Source organism: Lepus europaeus, chromosome X, assembly GCF_033115175.1.
Source record: "Lepus europaeus isolate LE1 chromosome X, mLepTim1.pri, whole genome shotgun sequence".
In the NCBI taxonomy this organism is placed as follows: domain Eukaryota; kingdom Metazoa; phylum Chordata; class Mammalia; order Lagomorpha; family Leporidae; genus Lepus; species Lepus europaeus.
Window position 1 is genome coordinate 87700230 of NC_084850.1, and position 25221 is coordinate 87725450.

Below are 25221 nucleotides of genomic sequence, written 5' to 3' on the forward strand. Positions count from 1 at the left end.
CACTGTGGACAATCGGACTCCTTTCTGCATGTGGGACTATCCATCAGAACAAGAACAATAAAGAAGCACTGTTGTCAATCAACACTTCTGGAGGGGTTAGTGTATGTCAGCATATCTTTTTTTTTTTTTGACAGGCAGAGTTAGACAGTGAAAGAGAGAGAGAGAGAGAGAGAGAGAGAGAAAGGTCTTCCTTTTCCGTTGGTTCACTCTCCAATGGCCGCTACAGCCGGTGCGCTGAGGCCGGCGCACTGCGCCGATCTGAAGCCAGAAGCCAGGTGCTTCTCCTGGTCTCCCATGGGGTGCAGGGCCCAAGCACTTGGGCCATTCTCCACTGCCTTCCGGGGCCACAGCAGAGAGCTGGACTGGAAGAGGAGCAACCGGGACAGAATCCGGCGCCCCAACTGGGGTTAGAACCCGGGGTGCCGGTGCCGCAGGCGGGGGATTAGCCAAGTGAGCCGCAGCGCAGGCTGGTATGTCAGCATATCTACATATGGCAGCTACAATTAATACTTAGATTTGTGAAGCTATTATTCCAAGTGAGAAGAGTTTAGGTGACTTGCTCAAGGTCACAGAACTTCTAAGGTGTGAAGTTAGACTAGACTTCACGTCTGTATTATGTGTATTGCTCCAAGCTCACTGTTCTCTCCATAGTGTCACAGCTGAAATAGAGTGATGGCTTAGGACTGCAGGGGTGACTGAGGGGGTGGTGTTACCTTGATGTACAATAAAAACATGGGAAATGGGATTTTACTACCTCAAAATTTTACTATGAAAAATTTCAAACAGCAAAATGAATTTACTTCACAAATCTCTTCATCTAATTATCCTTCTTATCCATATATCAATCCATCTTACTTTCTATGCATTTAAGAGTATAGTGCAGGCATTAGTTCTCTTTCTTTAAATACTTCTTCATGCATATTATTAATAGAGTTCCATTTGTGTTCACAGTTTTTCTCTTAAGAGGTACAATTTACATAGAGTGAAGTGAAAACATCTTGTATTTTGACAAATGCTTACATCTCTGTGATACAAGCACGTACTATGATGCAGAACCTTACCATTACCCCAGATTGTTCAAATGGGATTCCTGTTGCTTGTAAAATAGTGGTAAACCCTGCATATGTAATGCATGTGTACATGTGTCTATTGTATTATCACAGATTCCTATTGTGTCTAACTAGTGGGGTTTGTTTAACCCTTACTGGCTGATGAAAGTGGCAGTTATTGAGACTCTCTGAGCTTGTTCTTTCTCACACATAAAGTCAGGGTAATGATATTACAGCAGCTGTCTTCACACTGCAGCATGCCCAGCCCTGCAGCTATGTTTTAGTCTAGGCAGTCGTAAAATAAAAAATATCATATGGAGTCAGGGCTGTGGCATAGCGGGCAAAGCTGCTTGCCTGTGGTGCCAGCATCCCATATGGGTGCCGGTTCAAGTACTGGCTGCTCCACTTCTGATCCAGCTCTCTGCTATGGCCTGGGAAAGCAGTAGAAGATGGCCCAAGTCTGGGGAGTGAACCAGCAGATGGAAGACCTCTCTCTCTGCCTCTCCCTCTCTGTAACTCTGCCTTTCAAATAAATAAATCTTTAAAATAATATAATAGCCTGGGTTGTTTGTAAACAACACCAAGTTGCTTATCATAGTTTTCAGAATTGGGAAGTCCAAGATCAATCTACTGGCAGATTTGATGTCTGGCAGCAGTCTACTTTCTGATTCATAGACCCGTCTTTTCTCTGTTCTCATATATTGGAAGGGCCAAGGGAGTTCTGCTGGGCCTCTTTTCTGAGGGTGCTAATCTCATTCATGAAGGCTCAACCCTCACGGCCTGATTACCTCCCAATGGCCTTACTTCCTAATACCATCACCTTAGGACTTTAATATATGAAATTGGGGGGAGAGTGCAAATATGCAGCCCAAGAAAAAGTATACGAAGACTTAACAAGGGCTATGAGGGCATGAGGTAGCTGAAAAAGAAGCAGTTTCCAAATCCTCAACTTCCCTTAGTGCTAGTCCCTAAGAAATGATTTGCCTGAGAACTCACCTCCAATTTTCCTTTCCTTTTCCTGTCTTTCTCAATCTCTCAACAGGAAAGTATACCTCTCAAAGGTCAGTAATTTTACTATGGTGCTTTGACTTAGTATGTAAAACCCCTTGCAGATAAACAAAATGACAATTTCAAATATTGGTGTCCAGGAATTTTCAGTTACGCAAGGCTTTGGAATCTATCCCTTCCTCATTCATCTCACTAAGAAATGAATGTCCAATAGTTTTATGTGGATAATAGTAATCAGAATTTATATTAGCTTCACAGTATGTCTATCGATCATCTATGCATAATTGCAATAACTCAATCTAGAAGACTTTTTATACATGGAGCCTTTCTGGTCACAAGAAAATAAAAGAACCTGATTTCTATTTATGGGCACATTTTTGCTGCAAAGACATATATGGTGATCAATAGAAGACTTTCCAAGTGTAAAAAAGGACAAAATTCTGTGGGGAGAATGTAATGGCTGTCTGATTTCACAGAGATAAAAGGAACAAGGTAATTTTTTTGAGGGTTAAAGAAGAGTTAACACTTTATTTTGCTTGGAGTGTTTGATGGTGAGTCCCAAATTGAGTATCTTTGAAAGAGTTATACAACAATTTTATTTTAAAATGTCAGCATTTGTAGTATGCTAAAAATTAAACCTTTTGCCAAAAAAACCCACAACTTTTGCCAACTAAGTATAATGAAAAAATTTAGGTGTCAACCTAAAAATTGGTGAGGGGCTTCATGATTTCTTAAAATTGCATTTTAAAAAAGTTTTTATTTGAAAGGCAAAGCAAAAAAGAGAGTGAAAACAAGAGAGAGATCTTCCATCTGCTGGTTTACTCCTCAAATGTCTGCAACAACAGAGGCTGTGCCAGGCTGAAGCCAGGAGCCTAGGGGTCCATCAAGGTCCTCCACATGGGTGACAGGAAACTAAGTACTTGAGCCATCATCGGCTGCATCCCAAGGTGACCATAAGCTGGAAGCTGGATTGGAAGTAGAGGTGGGATTTGATCCCAGGTACTCCAATCTGTGGGAACCAGGGAGTGGTTTGATCCAGTGTGCCAGAATGCCTTCCTCCTGTTAAAATATTCTTTTAGAGGTTATGTGATTAAAACTTTGAAAACCTCAGTTGTAGGGGTTGTTAGGGATAAAGTGGGCAAAGCAGCTCAGAAAATGCAGCTGAGTTTTAATTTTATGCCTCTTTCTTCTTTGGTATTTGGTCCACGGCGTTTGTTTTTCTCTGTGCTTTTGTTTCATTGTCTTGATAAAGACGACACAGATGACTGTAAAAATATTTGAGTGTAGCCAGTTAGATGAGAATGATTACATCTAACATGAAATGACAGTTTTTGTTGTGATGAAAATGTGTGTATAGGGGCCCGTGTTGTGGTGTAGTAGGTAAAGCCGGCGCTGCACATGGGTGCCAGTTCGAGTCCTGGCTGCTCCATTGCCTATCCAGCTCCCTGCTAATGAACCTGGGAAAGCAGCAGAGGCTGGCCCAAGTGCCTGGGTCCCTGCACCCACGTGGGAGACCCAGAAGAAGCTCCTGGCTCCTAGCTTCAGCCTGGCTCAGCATGTGCTGTTGTGGCCATTTGTGGAGTGATCTCTTTCTCCCTTTCTCTCTGTCTCTGTCTCTCCTTCCCTGCAATTCTGAATTTCAAATAAATAAATCTTTTAAAAAAAGAAAACATGTATATAGACTCTATAAATCAAAGCAGATAACTTTTTTCCCCAAAAACGCTTATTGAATGAGTGAGTGAATGCTAAGGAACCTTGCTATAGTAAGAAGATATATACCCATTCGTTGGGCATCTTCTCTTAGTACAGGTATTCCTCAACTCATGGTGTGTTTAAAGCCCAATTTGGACGTTATGTCATAAGTTAACTTTAAAGATAAAAAGAGTAGGGATGTGGTTACTGATTAATTTTGGGAGGGTGTTCATTCATTTGACTGTAAAAGTCTGTGATATAGTGTAATAGTTAAGTGCTCTAGAACTAGCCAGGGATGTCACTTAATTAGCTGTGCACCCTTGAGCAAATCATTTAACTTCTCTTTGACTCAGCTTCCCCATCTTTAAGTGGGTATAATAACATGGATCTTATAGGGTCCTCTTGAAGATTAATGAGGTGGGTGGTATAGGTGGAGAATAGTGCTCACTCTCCCTCACTCCCACGCCCCACAAAACAATAAAATCCTTAAAATGCCTAATCCCTGGAACGTGTGAATATGCTATCTTATATGGCAAAATGGATTTGCAGGCATGATTAAGGATCACGAGATGGGAGGATTATCCTGTGGACCCAATAATTATAAAGGGTCTTAGAAGTGAAAGGAGAAGGCAGGAGACTCAAAGGTGGAGTGATGCATTGTGAGACAGACTTGACTGGCCCCTGCTAGCCTGGAAAATGCAAGAAGGGGACCATGAATCAAAGGATGTGAGCAGATTCTAGAAGCTGGAAAAAGAAAATGGGTTCTTCCTTGTGTATCCAGAAAGGAACACAGCTCTTCTGATGTCTTGAGTTTGGTCCAGTGAAATCCCTATCTGATTTCTGACTTTCAGAACTGGAAGATGACTTTCTGTTGTTTTAAGCCACCACCCTTGTGGTAATTTGCTTCAGAACACTAATGCAGGTGCTTTAGCCACTATCACTCTATTTGCAGCCCCTTCAGTTCTGGCTTTCCTTGGCTTTCTTCACTTGGCAATTGAATGTACACTGAATCTCCTACATTGGACACGGACAAGAGGCCTCTTAGACAAACTGCAAGCCAAGTGATCGCATCCTCTTTTTATTAAGATTTTATTTATTTGAGAGGTAGAGATATACACACACACACAGAGAGAGAGAGAGAGAGAGAGAGAGAGAGAGAGAGAGAGGTCTTTCTTCCGCTGGTTCACTCCCCAGATGGCAGAAATGGCTGGAGCTGCACCGATCCAAAACCAGGAGCCAGAAGCTTCTTCCGGGTCTCCCATGCGGGTGCAGGGGCTCAAGTACTTGGGCCATCTTCTACTGCTTTCCCGGGCCACAGCAGAGAGCTGGATCTGAAGAGGAGCAGCCGGGACTAGAACCGGAGGCCATATGGGATGCCGGCGCCGCAGGTGGAGATTAACCTAGTGAGCCACGGCGCCGGCCCCTGACATGTTCTTTTTACAATTTCCACTTACATATGGAAACCCCTGCAATGATTTGGGTCACAAAAACCATGATCTGAGGTCCTACTCAGGTCGAAGACCCCAGGGGCTGAGAGAGCTTGAACCAGGAGCCAGGAGAAAGGAAAGAGGAAAAAGACATGGGTAGGTCGGCAGGAAAGAGAGGAAGGAAAAAGAATACATTGTCCAGCCACATAATGGGAAGTGAGAGACAGCCTCCCACTCTGGATCCCTCCTGGTTTCTTGCTCCAGTTTCCGAAGCTTTCCAAGCCAACGCCAGCCCCGGGGCACCTGCCCCTCGGGGCTGGGCCCTTCGAGCGAGCCATCGAGCGTGCAGCAGGCTGGGAATGCGGTCCTGGGAGAGCGGCCGCCCGGGCGGGGTGGTAGGCAGACCGCAGGGAGGAGTCATGGGGCGTTCGAACGGAAAGACTACATCTCCCAGGCCGCCACGCTTTCCAGCTGGAGTCCTAGGGCGCTGACTGCTCCCCAGTTTCCGTAGGGAAGCGCCGGGCTACCGCAGCTATTGTGCGTCGCGCTGTCGCCCTCCGCTTCCCGCTCCGGTGTCTACGGGGTTGGGGGAGAAGACTACGTTTCCTAGCCGCCCCAGCTTAACCCTTCCGGCGCCTAACCAGACAGCAGGCCGGTTCCTTGGGACTAGGAAGACCTCCCCGCAGTCGGCGGGCTTTGGTAACGCAACCCTAGGGTCCAAGGCAGGCAACTGCAACAGCAGCCCCCGGGCTCGGGCTCGGGAGTCAGGCTTCGCTGCGGGCGCGGAGGACGCGCTGGCTTTAAGAAGGGGGAGGGGACAGTGCAATCCCGGTTGCCCGCGGAGTTCGGCAAAGGAAATCTCCTGCTGCTAGCCTGAGAGCGGAGAGCGAGGAAGAGAGGCGGCTCCCAATCCCAGCGCTCACCCCCGCCTACACCCTGGGCGGGCCCAAGTGTCACGTTTGCAACTGCCCAGGAAGGATCCGGGCCGTCTCTGGAGGCGAGCGGGGCTGCGGTTTCTTGCTGCCCAGCCGGGAGGCGATGCCTAGGGGGCATGCTGCTAGCTAGGCGTCATTCCGCCGGGATCCGACTGCGTTAGTTAGCTCTCGCCGTCACCTGAAGCAGCCGCCCGGCCGCCCGTTCTTCCTCCGCATCAGGCAGCGCTCCCCAGGAGACCCACTGGAACAGGTACCTGTCCTCCACAGGGAGGGAGGCTGGGAGTTTCCTTTAAGCGGGTCCCGCGTTCAGCCCACCCCATCTACTCCCTCTCCTGTGTCACTGATGCTCCGGGTCTTTGTGTCTTTTCCTCTCTCTCCCCTCACCATCAGAACTATGGGGCATCCTCCGCTGGAGTTCAGCGACTGCTACCTGGACAGCCCCGATTTCCGGGAAAGGCTCAAGTGTTATGAGCAAGAGCTGGAGAGGACCAATAAATTCATCAAAGACGTGATCAAAGACGGCAACGCGCTTATCAGCGCTATGAGAAGTAAGTGGAAGGCTTCCGTGCCGCTGTTTCCTTGAGCCAGTGGCCCTGGCCTTTCAACCTTTGCACAGGGGCAATGGAGGGTTCGGGGTGACTCTTAGCCCAGGTCTCTGAGGCAGATGGGTTTCTGACTCTTCAGGAGCTGCGAGTTGGGAGGGGACAGTGGGGGCGAGGGGTGTCAGTAGAAATGGAAACTGCTGGGTGCGACTAGAACTTTGGGCCTTTGCTCGTAGTGGCCCTGACCTTAGGAGGCATGGTCTGTAGCCATGCCAAGGACCCTCTTGCTCTGCGGTTACTCTTACTGGGCAGATGGTTGCTCATTCTGAAAGGCAGTCTTGTACTGTTGGACATGTGCAGCACCCTTCCTTGGGGGGCAAGGTGGCATCCGCGCTTGCCAAGGAGCTGCTCCAGCACTTCCTAAAGAATTGGGAATTTAGGCCAGCAGCTTGAATAATGATTCTGTCCTAGCCGCTGGTTGCTACAGATAATTGTGCAGGCAGGAAAAGAATCCCCCGTGGTAAGTTATTTTCTAAAGAAAGCACCTTTGCGCCAGCGATTTTTTCTTTTTCTTTTTTACTTTAATATACTGAGCTGTGGCTTAGGTCAAGGTCAGTCTAAGTTTAGGATTATTGAATGGCTTCACGTGCCAGTGAATTCTGCTTAAGCCTGGAACAAAGACCTGCTTACTCCCTGGCAGAAGGAGCCCCACTCTGAGGGAGTCCAGTATACATCCAGGCCTGGGGCTTGCTGTGCTGAAGGAGTCTTCCCCAGGTGGGCTTTTCCAGTGGTTGCAGCTGACACAGCTGTGGGACCCTCCCTAGCCCTCCCCTCCCCTCCCCGCCCCTTCACCATGTCTGGAGGTTTTATTTCTGCTGCTTGGCAAGAGGCTTGGAGTAAAAGAAAGAATAATAAACATCGCCAATAACAGTGAAAGCAAGCCAACCCTTGTGTGCCAAAGTATATAACCCGAAGAATGGAGGGTGATGATTGGGTGGAGTGATAATTAATTTTTTTCTCTTCTTGGCTGAAAGATGATTGTGAAAAATCAAGTCGGAGTCACTGGCTAATATGTCATGTCCTCTTACAAGTCTATTTTGGGTGGATTTATCTCCTGAATTCGGTTTTTAGGTGCAGCGTGGGGGCCTTCGTAAGGCCGATGCAGCCAGCCCAGAGCAGGGAGGAAAGCCTAGCTGCAGTGTGGTGGAAACTGCTGCCGGCTGGGTTTTTTTGTGTAGCTCTTCTGATTTGCCCCTTGGAGTCTGTGCATCCCCGGCACATGTTGTCTGTCCACTTTTGGTCAGTGTCCATGCTGTTGCAGATCATTTCATTGCATTTGAGCACTTAATGGTTTGTCCTGCTGTGGCCTCTCCAAGAAAACTCCTGGTAGCCCCTTAAATATGGGGCATTTGAAATGCTCTTCTTTATAGAGACTTACAGGCCACGCTTTGGAGTGTGTCTCCACCTAATAGCATTCCTTGAGAGGTTAAGGATGTGCATCTTATGGCACAAAGATCAGCAGAAAGCGGAGGGTTCACTGAGAAGGAAAGGGGAAATGTTCCTGCTCGCTCTTGTTGTTGTTTACTTATTGCATCAAGCTGCTCAGTGCAGTATCCACCGTCAAATGAAGTGTAGCATAAGGCCTGGGAAGGGAGTGGCTTTGTCAAGTGGATGATTAGCTGAAAGTGTTTGTGCTAAAAATATGATCAGCTCCAGCCTATCAGAGAGATTCCGATTTGTAAGAAGACAAGCAGTTCAGTAAAACATTTGGAGAAAGGGTCAACATTTTTGTAAGCTAGGGGTTTTTATTCTTTTCTAACACTAAAAATAGTAAGAGTCAGCAATTAAACAGGCCTACATTTTGCCACTTGGGCCAAAGATCCAAGAGATGTTCTGGGCCCAGGGAGGGGGGCGGTTTCCTTGATATATGTGGTGGTTTTCTGAGTATACAGAGGGAGCCTGAAATAGGACAGGTAGGAAATAAAAGTCAGCAGCTAACCCACACTGCATTTCTTTCCTCTTAAATTGCATGCATTCTAAAACCCCAAGTAGCTAGGGGCGAAGGCGGGATGTTTCCCACTGTCTTGACCACAGTAATGTTTATACTCCCACTCTACTTCCTCACACTGTGCCAGCTGGGCCACTTGCTGAGAGTCTGGAGGGTGGAAGCCAGACAAAGGTGTGCTCTTGCTTTGTGCACAGGAAAAAGGAGAAAAAAAAAGAACCCTGGAATCAGAGTTAGAAGTCCTGTGTTGCAGGGCTTAGCTTTCCCATCTTGGAATCTGGCACAGATTGGTTTATCTGTAACTTGGGGGTAATTGTACCCACCTGGCAGGGTTCTTGGAGGCCCAAAGGAATGAATGGATTATGAAAGTGCTCTGTAAGTGGAAATGGCTAACCAATGTGAGTTGTTGATAATACTAATACACCTTCATATATTACTGATATATATCTGTGAAGTTGTGATTTCTAGAAGGTTTTAAGGGAAATACATGAATAGAAGAGAGTTGGAAGCAGAGACTTTTTTTCCGGCTGCGATCTTATAGGAAACTCTCGCTTCCTACCTTGGCGTGTCTCAGGAATGAGTTTTTTTTAAAGATTTATTTGAAAGGCAAAGGCACAGAAAGAGAGAGAGGGAGAGGTCCTCCATCCACTGGTTCACACCCCAGATGTCTGCAATGGCTGGAGCTGCGCTGATCCAAAGCCAGGCACTAGGATCTTCTTCCTGGTCTCCCATGTGGGTGCAGGGGCCCAAGGACTTGGGCCATCTTCTACTGGTTTCCCAGGCCATAGCAGAGAGCTAGATCGGAAGTGGGACAGCCGGGCACTGGAGGCAGCGGCTTTACCTGCTACACCACAGCGCAGGCCCCAGGAATGAGTTTTGTATGCATGTGTGTGAATCTATGGCATTTGGAACCTGGTAGTGAAGGGCAGCAAGAATGCTGCACACCTTTTTATTTAGCTAATTCACGTGACTGGCAAATGAGATAGGTAGTATTTCTAGGAACCATTGAGATCTGGTGCACCAGAGTTGCAAAAAAACAGCAGCAGTAGCAGCTTTTCTTAAAGTCGTGAACCTCAGTGGAACTTGATTTTATATTGTAGCTTGCTTGTGTCTGATCTTTTAAAAAAATAATTAATTTAAAAATTATTTATTCGAAAGGCAGGGTGACAGAAAGAGCAGGAATCAGAGAGGGAGAGAGGGAGAGGAAGAAAGAGAAGGAGAGGGAGAAGGAGAGGGGGAAGGAGAATGAGAAGGAGAAGGAGAGGGAGATATCTTCTATTGCCTGGTTCACTCCCCAAATGGTCCTGGCAGACTTAAACTGGCGCTCTGATACGGGATGCCTGACAATGCCAGCATTACAAATGGTAGCTTAACTCATTGCAACACAATGCCAGCCCCTGATTCTTTTCTAAAAGAAGTCATTGAACATTCCAGTCCTTTTAAAATTTTATTTATTTCTTTATTTGAGAGAGAGAGAGAGAGAGAGAGAGAGAGAGAGAAACTCGCCAAACAGCAAGAGAAAGCTCCTATTTGCTTGTTTATTCCCCGAATGCGTGTAATGGCCTAGGTTAAAATGGGGAGCTTGGCCAGTGCTGCGGCTCAATAGGCTAATCCTCCGCCTAGCGGCGCCAGCACACCGGGTTCTAGTCCCGGTCGGGGCGCCGGATTCTATCCTCATTGCCCCTCTTCCAGACCAGCTCTCTGCTATAGCCCGGGAGTGCAGTGGAGGATGGCCCAAGTCCTTGGGCCCTGCACCCCATGGGAGACCAGGAGAAGCACCTGGCTCCTCTCCTGCCTTTGGATCAGCGTGGTGCACTGGCCGCAGCGCGCCACCATTGGAGAGTGAACCAAGAGCAAAGGAAGACCTTTCTCTCTGTCTCTCTCTCTCACTGTCCACTCTGCCTGTCAAAAAGAAAAAAAAATGGGGAGCTAGGAACTCAGTCCAGGTCTCCTGTGTTGGTGGCAGGCACCCAATTAATTGAGCCTTCACTGACAGCTGTTTTCCAGAGAGTGCGTTAGCAAGAAGCTGGAATCAGGAGCCAGAGTGGGGAAATGAACCCAGGTGCTCTAGTTTGGGATGTGGAAGTCGTAACCACTAGGCCAAATGCCTGCTGTCTTGTGTTTTATTTTGTACAGAGCTCTAGATAAGGTTTTCATCACAGCTGTGTGTTCTGATTAACTTATGAAAAATTTAGCTCCTGCTTGAATGCTTACACTTAGCTCTGTGTTCGTAGGTCATTGATGTTATGAATGATATCCCACATGTCTACCTTAGGGAAGTAGTTTCTCTCCTCTCATTTAAACATAACCTATTTATAATTTTTGGAGTGCAAGATGACTTAAACTAATGCAAAATAAAAATGCCACCACTCTGAGATGTGGCTAAATTTCCTGCTTTTCTATTTGTCCATTGGCTATTTTTTTTAAAAAAAAATTTATGTTGGCAGCTTTAGTCCCTGATGTTATTTGAATATTTGCTGAACACCGAGGCTAGGCATTATTCACAACAAGTGACGTGGCCCCTGCTTTTATCCCCAGGCAACATGAGACTCCTAATAAGCGATATATATAGTTCAGTGAACACATACCATTCATTCGAAAAATACTTGTGTGCATACTATGTGCGAGCCATTGTTCTTATGGCTGACAGACAGACAGAACATGACATGATTACTGTCCTCAAGAAGTTCTTCAGCTAGTAGGAGAGACAAAACCCGGGTAGAAATTACTATCTTGGAAGGTAGTAGCTAAGGATCAGAGCCAAAAGTGTGGGACAGGTAGGTGCGATGGTATGTGACATTAGAGGGAGAGCTCATTTCTCTGTGAGAGAAGCAAAGGAGGAAGCAACACTGGAGTTGGGCAGAATGAATAACAGTCCTTGGCCAGCTGTTCCCATATACCAGGCATTACATCTTGTAACACTTTCCTAAGATAAGAATTATTATTCCTGTCTTGTAGATGAGAAAACTAAAGTTCAGAGGAGTTAAGGAACTTCTTCAACTAATCAGGGCAACAGTGTAAATTCGAACTTAGACTTGACCCTGAAGGCTGTGCTTATTTTACGGGATGATCCTGTATTGGCAACAAGGCCCTTATGTAGTAGGAATGACACATGTCATGGGCAAGCAAGTAATTCAAGTCACCGGGGATAGACGCTGTAGGAAGGGAGATTTGGGAAAGAAAGTGGAGTAAAAGGTAGAGGCCTGACTGCAAGACCTGTTAAGCATTTCCAGACTTTCCTCTATAGGTAGGTACGACTAAAAGAGATTCCTGCAGGAGAATGGCATGATTCAAGCTGTATTTTAGGAGTGTTTTTCTGGGAATGATGTGTATGGTATTAGCAGTCCCACACAGAGATTTGTGACTTTTTAGCACTTAATTGGCAGCGCTACATCTTGTTTGCTATAGGTCAGAGGTCAGCAAACCGTTCCTATAAAGGGCCATATAGTAAATGTTAAGGCTGTAGGGGGCCATGCAGTCTCAATGGCAACTACTCAGCTCTGTCATCGTAACAAAGAGTGACTATGTTTTAGTAAAAGTTTATTTATTGACATTGAAATATGGATTTCACGTGTTTTTCATATGTCATGAAATATTCTTCTTTGCATTTTTTGGCCATGTAAAATATTTTTTTAGAAAAATCTCAGCTTGGCTGGGGAAGGGAGCATCAAAAATAAGCAGATTGAAGACCTCTGGGATAGCGAGTTAACCTAAAAGGCCAGAAATATTTGCATTGGTAGAACATAATGTCATATCTCACATTTTATGTCAACCCATTTTATTTTGGTGTGCTATTAGTTATGTCTACTCTGGACTCAGAGATCCTAGGCTCAAATGCTGGCAGAGGCAAAGGAGAAAGCAGAAAAACATGAAGTTATAGAAGTACATTAGTAGGGCCGGTGTTCTTAGAGTAAAATTTAGCAGCCTTACTCCATTTAAAAGAGCTTTACATTATAATTAAAAAAAATTGCTATCTGAGGTTGGTGTTGTGGCATAACAGGTAAAGTCACAGTCTGCCATGCTGGCATCCCACATGGGAGCCGGTTCATGTCACACTGCTCTACTTCCAATCCAGCTCCCTGCTAATGTGCCTGGGAAAGCAGCAGAAGATGGCCCAAGTGCTTGAGTCCCTGCACCCATGGGGGAGACCTGGAAGAAACTCCTGGCTCCTGGTTTTGGCCTGGCTCAGCCCCAGCCATTGTGGCAATCTGGGGAATGAACCAGCAGATGGAAGACTTCTCTCTCTCTGTCTCTCCCTCTGTGTAGCTCTGACTTTCAAAATAAGTAAATAAATCATGGGCTACATTCAATCAGTTTGAAATCCCTGAGCTAGATACTTCAGCTTTACTCATCTGTGAGACTTAGAGTCTAATGAGTTAGGACAATGGAGGACAGAAGTCTTCAGATAGTGATTTCTCTGGGGAAGCATCACTGGACTCTGCAAATGAGCAGAGGCCAAATGATGGTATAATGGGAAAAACCCTGGGCGTAGCATCTAAGTGCCAGGATATGGTGCTGTTTCTGCTATGCACGGGATCTGTGACTCTGGTAAGTTGTTTCAGTAGAGGCCCAGGGTCTGTGGCTTTACAAAGATGGGACTGAGGTAGGAGATTGATAAGCTTGCATTTAGCTCTAACATGCCATAAATTCTGATTTTTTGCATTACATTTTGTAGTCTAACAGTTTTGGAAAAGAAATGACTAGCAATTATATGATCTTATTTTTATGCTTGCATAAATTTTCACATTATGTCAGTGAATGTGACAGCATTTAATTAAACAAAAAATCAAACAAAATAAAATTTTAAAATAGCCTTTTAAAACCAAGGATGCTTTATATGTATGATTGTGTATTAAAAAAAGATGTCAGAAAAAATAAGACTTTTAAGCCCACACATTTATATGTACAACTGCACACATGTAGGCTGTCTTGGACTAATAAAAACTTACATTTTAGAAGAATCCAAAAGATGATTTTTTTTAAAAAAAAGTACAGTTGATAAAGTAGAATGTAATAATTCACATAGCTTTAATAACCTAGTCTCAAATTTTAAAATAAGTCACTTTCTTACATTCTGCACTTTTAAAGGCAAGAGTTTTAGATGTTTATAATAAGGTTACCTTTTCGGGTGCCTTTTTAGTTTTCACTTTGGGAACTGGGACACCCATCTGGTTGAGTGATTACTTTGCTGGAAGGATGAGTTGGTTCCAACTCTGTCACTAGCTAGCTGTATGACCTTGAATAAGGTTTTACTTTTGTGAGCCTTGGTTTTTCCATTTATAAAATTAGGAGTTTGGTCAGTGATATTTGGAGTTCCTTCTGGTTTGATCCTTCTGTTTTCTGGTGACTACCAACTTCCTCAAATAGTTAAATAACCTAGATTGATTCTATCGTAAACTTCAGAGCCAATTCATCTGTATTTTAGGAGAATAAGCAAAGGGAAAATGTAGCTTATATGTCCAGTGAGCATAGATGACTTGAATTATGCTGGCTTTTTCTCTTGCTGAATGCTTCTTGGGAGGTATAAACCTGATGCCCTTCAGTTCTGTCCCATATAACTTTGTAGTGAGGAAGATCAAAATTATTTTTAAAGATTTATTTATTTGAAAGGCAGAGTTGTAGAGAAAGAGAGAGAGGAGAGAGAGGAGAGAGGAGAGAGAAGAGAGAGGAGAGAGGGGAGAGGGGAGAGAGGAGAGAGAGGAGAGAGAGAGAAAGCGAGAGGTAGGTGTGTCTTCCATCTGCTGGTTCACTCCCCAGTTGGCTGCAATGGCTGGAACTGGGCCGGTTGGAAGCCAGGAGCCAGGAGCTTCTTCCTGTCTCCCACGCGGGTGCAGGGGCCCAAGGACTTGGGCCATTTTCTACTGCTTTCCCAGGCCATAGCAGAGAGCTGGCTTGGAAGTGGAGCAGCCAGGAATCGAATGGGTGCCCATATGGGATCCCGGCACTGCAAGCTGCAGCTTTACCCGCTACACCACAGTGCCAGGGCCCGAGATCAAAACTTTTAATACTGTTGGGGTGGGCATAGTGCTATGATGTGCAGAGAAGAGTTGTTGATATAATACACATTCTCACTTAACAGATATCCTGTTATACCAATGATATCTAATCAGTGCTTTGAGCACATGGAATTAATTATCTTAGATTTCAGCTTAATTCAGATCAATGCAATAGGTATGCCATTTGGCGTTGCTGTTAGAAATGAAGTAGTGTCAGAAGGACTTTGATAGAGATATATTGCCATATTCATTAGAGGTCCTCAGAAGACTAGATTCCAAAGTAGTTGAACTGTGGGTGCTATGGGAACTGGGGTGGAAAAGTGAACCAGACCAGTCTTTAATTGTGACACTTTATAAGAAGCTGTTTTGCTAGGAATGGGGATGGTGCTGGACTGGGTAGGGAATATTTTAGCTTGACATGCCATTAACAACAACAACAAAAGTTTTCTCAATCAGGCTTAAGAGTGATGAAGGAGGGCCGGCGCCGTGGCTCACTAGGCTAGTCCTCTGCCTGTGGCGCCGGCACCCCGGGTTCTAGTCCCGGTTGGGGCACCGGGTACTAGTTCCGGTTGCTCCTCTTCCAGTCCAGCTCTCTGCTGTGGCCCGGGAGGGCAGTGGAGGATGGCTCAAGTGCTTGGGTCCCTGCGCCCACATGGGAGACCAGGAGGAAGTACCCGGCTCCTGGCTTCCGATCAGCGCTGCGCCGGCCATGGCGGCCGTTGGGGAGTGAACCAACGGAAGGAAGACCTTTCTCTCTGTCTCTCTCACTGTCTATAACTCTCTCTGTCTCTCTCTCACTGTCTAACTCTGCCTGGCAAAAAAATTTAAAAAAAAAAGGAGTGATGAAGGAAAAGTACTTTTCAGCCTCATTTTTATAGCCTTATTTTTTGAAAGCACAGCCAAAACCTTTTGTTTAATCTGGCGTCTGTTTCTCTAATCAGCTACTACAGAGATTTCCTGAAAGCTCATGAGGATCTGGAAAGATATACACTTTTCCAGGGGAGTACCCTGGAAATCTTGAATGGATTTTTTTTTCTAGTGTGGTAGAGTGCCCTCGTGATGCTTTACCAGGCTTGTATCAAGTGATAAACCTTGGGCAATATAAAGGCATTTCAACTTAATTCCATAAGATTTACTTAGCACCTACTACGTGTCAGACACTGTCCTGGAAATTGGAGATGCAGTGATGAATAAGGCTGTTATAGGCTCTGCCTTCTTGGAATATAACATCAACTATCTACATAAATAAATTCATTACAATTTTGAGAAGAGCCATAAAGAGGAAATTTAAGGTACAGTGTAGGGTACCTGCTAGGAAATAGAGATTTGTGTGGGGTAGGGCGGAGCTAGGCAATGAGGAGCTGGACAGCTGTCTTTTGGAAGGCAGAATAAATTAAGGAGAAGTAGTTCCAAAGTTAAACAGACCTGTTTTACCACCTTGTTAGTTAATGATCTTAGTAAGGAGTAAGCTTTTTCATGTGAATGGGTAGTTTCTTAGAAACAGATAGGATGCAGTATATCTCATGGGATCTTCAGGAAAATCTAAAATACCTCTCGGTTTCTGTTTTTTTTTTAAAATTATTTATTTGAAAGAGTAACAGAGAGAGAAGGAGACACACAGATGGGGTGGGAGGGGAGAGAGAGAGAGAGAGAGGAGAGAGAGAGAGAGAGAGAATTTTCCATCCTCTTTCTTCCCAAATGTCTACTTCCCAATTGTCTCCAACTGCTGGACCAAGCCAAAGCCAGGAGCCTAGAACTCAACCTGGGTCTCCAAGTACCTGGAGTCCCATCCTCTGCCTCCCAGGCATGTTACCAAGAATCTGGATCAGAAGCGCAAAGTAGGACCTGGGTATAAGTATATTAACATTTTTTGACAATAATATTTTGAACATAATTGCAGTTCACCACCATAGAGGCAACAACTGCCAATGTTTTGTCTATCCTTTAAAAAGTCTTCTCCCAATATGTTTTTCAACTTCTATTTTCTTAGGAGTCGCTTCCATTATAGGCAAATTCTCAGCCATTTTGGGGCAAGATTTCTTTAAGTTTGTACCTGGTGATTTGGAATGTGGGGTGAAAACTCTGAAAATCTCCTTCTCCATACAAGCAAAAGGACACTTGCAAAAATGGTCAAAGTCAGATTTTTCAGAACTTTAACTTAACATGTGATTCCAGTAATCTGAGGAGTGTTAATTGATGAAAAGCTGTTGAATCTCTGTTGCAGCAGAGTTTGGCATATTCTTAGCATATTCTGCTTCCATTACCTTCTTTCCAGCTTTGGGGTAGCCTTGAAAACCAGCAACTTATAACCACAATAGCTGTGAAAACCAGCAGCCTTGTAGCACCTGGGGGTTGGGGAAGATTGGGTTTGTAACGCCTCAGAAAGTTCCATAGGCAGAACCGTGTTACTATTTAACCTGTCCCACAGCTACCTGGAAAAGCCCCATTCACAGGGCTTCTCGTTAGTTTACCTAATGTAGAGCTTCTCTGTGTGAAAAGCCCTAACTCTAGTGTCTTTTCAAAAAATGAGGATTTATTTACTTAAGAGTCAAAGATAGAGATAAAGATAGATAAGGATCTCCCCTCTGCTGGTCCACTATCCAAATGCCTGCAGTGTCTGAAAGTGGGTCAGGTTGAATTCAGGAACCAGGAAGTCAATCCAGGTTTGTGACAGCAACTGGATCACTTGAGCCACCACCACTGCCTCCCAGGGTGTATATTACCGGAAGATGGAGTCAGAAGCTGGAAGTAGATCTCAAACCTAAGCTTAATCTGCATCTTAATCTGCCAAGCAGCTAGCCCTGAGGGTGTTTGAACATCACAGTTGCCTGATGCTTCTGTACCAGTCAAGGTAAACAAAAACCTGGCCAAAACATGAAAGGTAGCACTGGGGAGTGAGATACTCATGGGGGCTTTAAAAAGCTCTCACACATTCCTGGAAATTAAAAGAAGACCACACACATGCTCAGGACTGTGCCTAAAAGACCTCAACTGAAAAGACCGGAGCTGTAGTTCAACTTAAGGCAGAGTTGTAAACTTCCTGATTTAGTGTTGAAAGTATTCTGCAACAGGCACATACAGTCCTCAGCAAAAAGTCGAAAATGTTTCCAGCCTTTTTTTTTTAAAAAAAATATTTATTTATTTGAAAGTTACAGAGAGAGAGAGAGAGAGAGAGAGAGAGAGAGATAGATAGGTCTTCCATCCACTGGTTCACTCCCCAGATGGCCACAAGGGCCAGAGCTGCACTGATCTGAAGCCAGGAGCCAGGAGCTTCTTCCACATATCTCACAAGGGAGCAGGGGCCCAAGCACTTGGGCCATCTTCTACTGCTTTCCCAGGCCATAGCAGAGAGCTAGATCAGAAATGGAGCAGCCGAGACTTGAACTGGTACCCATATGGGATCCTGGAACTTCAGGCGGTGGCTCAACCCAAGCTGCCTTTTTAGGTGATCTTTGAATGATCATTAGTTGACCACTAAGTTAACCAGGCAGAGACTTCAGCAACTGTACACTAGGAGGAATACACACCTTGCACAATTAGTCCAAGAAAGATACTAAGGTACTAAACAAAGAGCAACAGCAACAAAAGCAATACAACATAGGGGTTGTGGTAGCAGGATTTGATATCCAGAAGTATTGTCTAGAAAGTCCAGTTTTCAACAAAATATGAGGCAAGTAAAGATTTAGGAAAGCATGGTCCACACACAGCAAAAAAAAAAAAAATAGTCAGTAGAAATTGTCCCTGTTGGAGTCTAAATGTTGGAATTTGGGTAAAATTTTTGTTAGTTATTTATTTTAAAAATTTACTTGACAGAGAGAGAGAGAGGAGGGAGGGAGGGAGGAAGGGAAGGAGAGAGAGAAGAGAGAGAGGAGAGATCTCTTCCAATCTCTGGTCAACTCTTCAAATGACTGCCATAGCCAGGGCTAGGCCAAGCTGAAACCAGGAGCTAGGAACTGAATTTAGGTCCCCCATGTGGGTGACAGGGACACAAGTACTTGAGCCATCACCTGCTGTCTCCCAGAGTGCTCATTAACAGGAAGCTGAGATTGGAAGCAGAGCTAGGACTCGAACTCAAGCAGTCTGGTTTGGGATATGGGCTTTGCCAGGGGCATCATATCTGCTGTGCTACATGCCTGCTCCAGGCAAGTTTTTAAATCTGTCTCAAGATGTAAAGGAAAGTATGGGAAAATACCTCACCGGATAGATAGTATGAATAAGGAGTTAGAAATTGTAAAAGAGAATCAAACGGAAATCTTGGGGTTGAAAAATAAAATAACAGATGAAAAATTCACCTCAATAGATTTACAGTAGATTTGTAACAGTAAGTTTGCAAGATTTGCAGTAGAAGAACTATTCACAGAACTTGAAGGTAGATCAATTGAGATTATATAGTCTCAGGAAAAGATAAATGAAGAAAAATGAACGGAGCCCCAGAGTTAGTGGGATATCAAGTATAACAGCATATGTGTAATGGGATTTACTGAAGAAGAAAGAGAGAAAGGGGCAGAAAGAATACTTGAAGAAATAATGACCAAAACTTACAAATTTATGAACAACTAAGAAACAGTACTCTAAAAATAGTTGAAGCAAAATAGTCAGGATTCAGGGGAGGAGAGCAAACTAAACAATAGTAGATGAAGACATCAGTATTCCACTTTGATAATGAGTAGAACAACTAGACAGAGATCAACAAGGAAACAGAACTTGAAAACCACCATAAACCAGCTAAATTAACAGGTATCTGTAGGACACTCCATCGAATAATAGCAGATTACATGTTCTTCTTAAATGCACAGGGAACATTTTTCTTCATATTTTTCTTTTTCTCAGACTGGATAATCTCAATTCATTCATTTTATTCAGGCATATTTTGCTAGGCCACAAAACATGCAGGAATAAATTTATTTAAGGCAAGTTCTTTACAATGGAATGAAATTACAAACCAGTAACAAAGATATTCAGGAAATTTGCAGACACATGGAAATTAAATATCACACTTCTAAATAATCAATGGGTCAAAGAAGAAGAAATCACAAGAGAAACTAGAAAATAACTTGAACTGAATAAAATGGAACAACATCCCAACACTCATGGGATGCAACAAAAGCAACACTTAGTGGGAAATTTATAGCTGTAAACATCTACATTACGATGGAAGAGAGATTGCAGTTCAATACATAATCTAAACTTCCACGTTAGGAAAACAGAACTTTAGTAAAGCAGGTAGAAGCAAAGAAATGGAAAATATAGGAGTAGAATTAAGTGAAATAAAGGATAGGAAAATAGAGAGGGAGGGAGGGAGAGAGGTCTTCCATCCACTGGTTCACTCTCCAATTGGCTGCAACGCTGGAGCTGTGCCAATCCGAAGCCAGAAGCCAGGAGCTTCTTCTGGGACTCCCACATAGGTGTAGGAGCCCAAGCACTTAGGCCATCATCTACTGCTTTCCCAGGCCATAGCAGAGAGCTGGATTGGAAGTGGAGCAGCGGGGACTCAAATCGGCACCCGTAATGGGATGACAGCACTGCAGGCAGCGACTTTACCAGCTACGCCACAGTGCTGGCCCCACCAGTGTTTTATAACACACCCAATTACAGTAATGAAGATTGACATAAAGATAGGTGTAGAGATCAGTAGAATAAAATTTAGAATCTAGAAGTGAATTCTCAAGGCTGCCAAAATAATTCAATGGCGCAAAGAATAGACTTTTCAACAAAAGGTGCTTGGTCAGCTGGATAGCCACATGAAACAGAGGCATGGTTTCTTTCTTTTTTTTTTGAAAAGATTTATTTATTTATTTGAGAAGTACAGTTACAGACAGACAGAGGGAGAGAGAGAAAGGTCTTGTCTTCCATCTGCTGGTTCACTCCCCAAATGACTGCAACAGCTGGAGCTGTGCTGATCTGAAGCCAGGAGCTCCCTCCGGGTCTCCCACGTGGGTGCAGTGGCTTAAGCACTTGGCCATCTTCCATGGTATCCAGGTTGTAAGCAGAGAGCTGGATCAGAAGAGGAGCAGCAGGGACATGAACCGGTGCCCACATGGGATGCCAGCACCGCAGGCTGGCCCCCAAGGCAGTGATTTCTTACACATGGTACTAAATGCACAAGTGAAAAAAGATAAAATAGATAAATTGAAATTCATCAAAATTGAAGCCTTTAGTGATGGAAAAAAAATACTATCAAGAAAGTGAGAAGAAAGACAGGGCCCGACTACCTTGTCTGGAACCCTCTAGTACCTTTCCACAGAATGGGAAACATATTTTAAAAAATCTGTTTCCTATGAGACATATTCAATACATAAGTAAAATATATAATAATGCTTATAATTAGATGAAAAAATCATCCAATTATTTGCTTTTGAATAGCCATTTTTCCAAAGAAGATATACAAATGACCAGTAAGGACATGTAAAGCTTTTGACATCATTAATCTTTTGGGAATTGCAAATCAAAACCACTGTAAGATACTACACCTTACCCACTAGAATGGATACAAAAGAAGACAAACAGTGACAATTGTTGGTGATAATGAGAGGAATTTGGAACCCTCATATATTACCAGTAGAAGTGTAATATGGTATAGACACTTTGGAGAGAAGGTTGTCAGTTCTTCAAAATGGCTAAATATAGTTACCCCATGACTTAGTTATATACCAGACAGAGATAAAATACATGAACACAAAAACTTCTATGTGGATATTCATAGCAGAATTGTTTATAATGGCCCAAAAATGGAAATACACTACAAGTCCATCAATTGAAAAATGGATGAAGTATGGTATATCCATTTAATGGAATAGTATGTTCTCATAAAAAGTAATGGAGTATTGATACATGGTACAACATGGATGAACTTTGAAAGCCTTATGCTAAGTGAAAAAAGGCCAGTAATAAAGAACTAGATAGGGGTAAGCTAAGCCTCTGCCTGTGGTACCGGCATCCCATATGGGCACCAGTTCATGTCCTGGATGCTCCTCTTCCAGTCCAGCTCTCTGCTGTGGCCTGGGATAGCATTGGAAGATGACTCAAGTGATTGGACCTCTGTCTCCACATGGGAGACCTGGAAGAAGCTCCAGGCTTCTCACTTTGGATTAGGTCAGCTTTGGGCATTGTGGTCATTTGGGGAGTGAACCAGCAGATGGAAGACCTGTCTCTCTCTGTCTCTCCCTCTCTGCAACTCTACGTCTCAAATAAATAAATACAAATCTTTAAAAATGAAAAAGAACTACATATTGTTTATGATTCCTTTCCTATGAGATGTCCAGAGAGGCAGAAGTTAGTGGAGGTTTAGCCTGTGTTGTGACTGCTAATTGGTAATGGGCTTATTTTTGGGGTCATGATTGTGATGATGGTTGCATAATTCTGTGAGAATACTAAAACTCATTGACGTGTACATTTTCACTAAGACTGAGTTATATCTCACTAAATGAGTTATATCTCACAGGCGTTTAGAAAAAAAAAGACAGCATTGTACTTGGAGGAACAGAAGTGCTTGATTTATATACCTACATCTTCCTTGGCCTTTCCTTTTTAGATAATCAGACCTGGAAGTTTGTTTTGAAAGTTTTACATATACTTCATTGGGTTTATATCAAGGAGAAAGGATACCAAGCTAGAGAATTAGTCCTGCAGACACCTAGAACTAGAGTCTGGATTGGCACTGGAATCACATTTCCTGTTTTCCCATTCCAAAGCTCTTTCTGCACTATACTCTGAAGCAGTTCCCTTACATTCACACTGTGGGTGTTCTTCCTTGGGGTTGGCGGCGGTTTTATTTGAAATGGCCCAGCTGACAGTGAAAAAACGGTTAGTGGAAGGTTTCCTTGAATTCTTTGCCCCATGATGACTGGGATCAGGCGGTTTCCCTGGTCAGCAGTTTATCCCATTTTAATTAGGGTCAGTTGTATCTTCTTTCTTTTGTCCTAGAGGCATGGCAATACATCTTGGTGGTGTGACACCTGTCTTCTTTGTTTCCTGCCCCAAGAGGCTGCACCAGCTGGTTGGGCAGTTCAGAGGCCTCCCCTCTTCTCTGCTCATCTGTCCACCTCTTAGGGCAAACAGCTGCTTTTCATGTAGTGAGTAGTATATATTGGGAAATGTGTGGCATTACTAAAGGGTGACAAAGTCCTGCCCTCAAATTATTTTTGTCGTAAGGCAGCATGGAATTTCTCACAAGTGGCAAGCTGGAGTACCATATTAGGAACTTCAAGGCAATTCTTTGCAAAAGGTTTTCATTAAGGACGTCCCAGAAGCAGGAGGGCCACGCTTCAGCTTCCAGCTCTCTTTCCAGAGCCAGGCTGTCGTGGAAAAGCCTTTCCCTGTGATTGGAAAAATATGTATTATGCATGTGGCAGTTGACAGCTGGAGGCTAATCCTGAATTCATCCATCCTGAATTCATTAGGTTTGTGTGGTGTGTGTGTGTGTGTGTGTGTTTGTAGCAGGGCAGGGAGGGGAGGAGTGGGTAACAAGCCATGGAGGTGCTTTATAGCTGCCCCTTACAAATTTGTTTAGAACAGGAAAAAGAAAAATCCCTAGAGAGTTGTAAAGACAATGTCCCTGCCACTGTCACCTGCAGGCTGTGTTTCTCCTGTTCTTACATGTGGGGAATACTGATGTCTCTCCCTATTTGGCTGATCTGGAGAGATTTGTTTTTAAGCATCCTCACCCAGTGTTTCAGGGATTATGGGGACAGTTGTTCTATAATGGTACTGAATGAGAAAGCAAGGGGTGCCAGTGTGCTAATTGGCTAACAGCTCAGCCTGGATTGTGTGACCACACTAGCAGACTAAAAGGGGAGGGAAATCTGGGGCTTTTTGATATTTCTGTTTGCCTTTCCTTTGTGAAGAACAGATGCTGTTTAACCGTTTCCTTTTCTTTTTGAGTACCACGCAATATCTTACTGGAAATGGAGTCAGCGGGTCCAAAGGGCAGTTAAGAGAACATTTCATGAGAGGAGAAAACTGAGGCTTCTGAGGGAACATTCCTTGCTCCAAACGACAGAGCAAGTGCATCACACAATCAATACTGAGCCCACCAGAGGTGGGGAACATCCAGCTAATAGTTTGGTCTGTCCCAGCCAAGGCAACCACAGGCAGGGCTCAAAATTCAATAAATGTATATCAGGCTACTTTTTAAGTTAAGAAATTTTATGGCCCACGACTGATGTTAGAAATATCCAGATGTCCCTTGGCAAAAAAAAAAAAAAAAAAAAAAAAAAAAAAGGCTCCCCACCCCTGCATTGGTCCCATTCCGGGACCCTGTGTGATATTACTGTGCTTCAGTCTTTGCTGCTCTTCACCAAATTCTCTTTGCTGATCCTATATTTTTTTTTGGGTGGGGGGGAGAGATTGCTTTTAGCTTGAAAAAGAAAGTAGTTGTTATCTCTCTAATACCTCTTGTCCAAAATGTACCTCCAGAGTTGGCCTGAATGTAGCTAAGCATTGAACCGACCTGCAGAAATGGAGTGGGGAAAAGTTCAGGGACCCTGACATTACTGCTGTAGCTTTTTTGTAATTAGCCATTGGCTAGTAGGAGCTTGATGAAGTAGAAGATCAAGAGACAGACCTGGGGCTGGTACTGTGGCATAGCAGGTAAAGCTGCTGCCTGCAGTGCCAGCATCCCACATGGGCACCAGTTTGAGACCTGGCTGTTCCACTTCCGATGCAGCTCTCTGCTGTGGCCTGGGAAAGCAGTAGAAGATGGTCCAAGTCCTTGGGCCCCTGCATCCACGTGGGAGACCCAGAACAAGCTCCTGGCTCCTGGCTTCGGATTGGCCCAGCTCTGCCTGTTGTAGCCATCTTGGGAGTGAACCAGTGGATGGAAGATTCTCTCTCTCTCTATATATATATATATCTATATATTTATATATATCTATATATATCTATCTGTGTGTGTGTGGGTGGGTGTGTGTAATTCTGCCTTCCAGATAAATAAATCTCTAGGGCCTGGCGCTGTGGTGTAGTGGGTTAATGCTCTGGCCTGAAGCGCCAGCATCCCATATGGGCACCAGTTCGAGATCTGGTTGCTCCATTTCCAATCTAGCTCTCTTCTATGGCCTGGGAAAGCAGTAGAAGATGGCTCAAGTCCTTGGGCCCCTGCATCCACGTGGGAGACTCAGAAGAGGATCCTGGCTCCTGGCTCCTGGCTTCGGATCGGCGCAGCTCTGGCCGTTGCCACCAATTGGGGAGTGAACCAGCGGATGGAGGATCTCTCTCTCTGCCTCTCCTCTCTCTGTGTAACTCTGACTTTTAAATAAATAAATAAATATTTTAAAAATATAAATAAATAAATCTCTAAAAAAAAAGAGAGACAGACCTTCTAGAATATGAGGGATATTCAAAACTTTCATGGAATATACATACTGTGGCTGGTGCCACGGCTCACTTGCTTAATCCTCTGCCTGCGGCACTGGCACCCCAGGTTCTAGTCCTGGTTGGGGTGCTGGATTCTGTCCTGGTAGCTCCTCTTCCCGTCTGCCTCTCTGCTGTGGCCCGGGAAGGCAGTGGAGGATGGCCCAAGTGCTTGGGCCCTGCACCCGCATAGGAGACCAGGAGGAAGCACCTGGCTCCT

At 44.3% G+C, this 25221-nt stretch overlaps 1 protein-coding gene across 1 annotated transcript in view; it reads left to right on the top strand.

Moving 5' to 3' along the window:
• Positions 1 to 5716: 5716 nt before the first annotated feature.
• Positions 5717 to 25221, top strand: part of OPHN1 (oligophrenin 1) — a 366805-nt gene continuing 347300 nt past the window's right edge. Inside the window, exons 1-2 of the mRNA XM_062183480.1 lie at positions 5717 to 6361; positions 6502 to 6659. Of these exons, the coding sequence (XP_062039464.1) occupies positions 6506 to 6659 (154 nt within the window). The 5' untranslated portion in view covers positions 5717 to 6361; positions 6502 to 6505. The remainder of the gene's footprint in view (positions 6362 to 6501; positions 6660 to 25221) is intronic.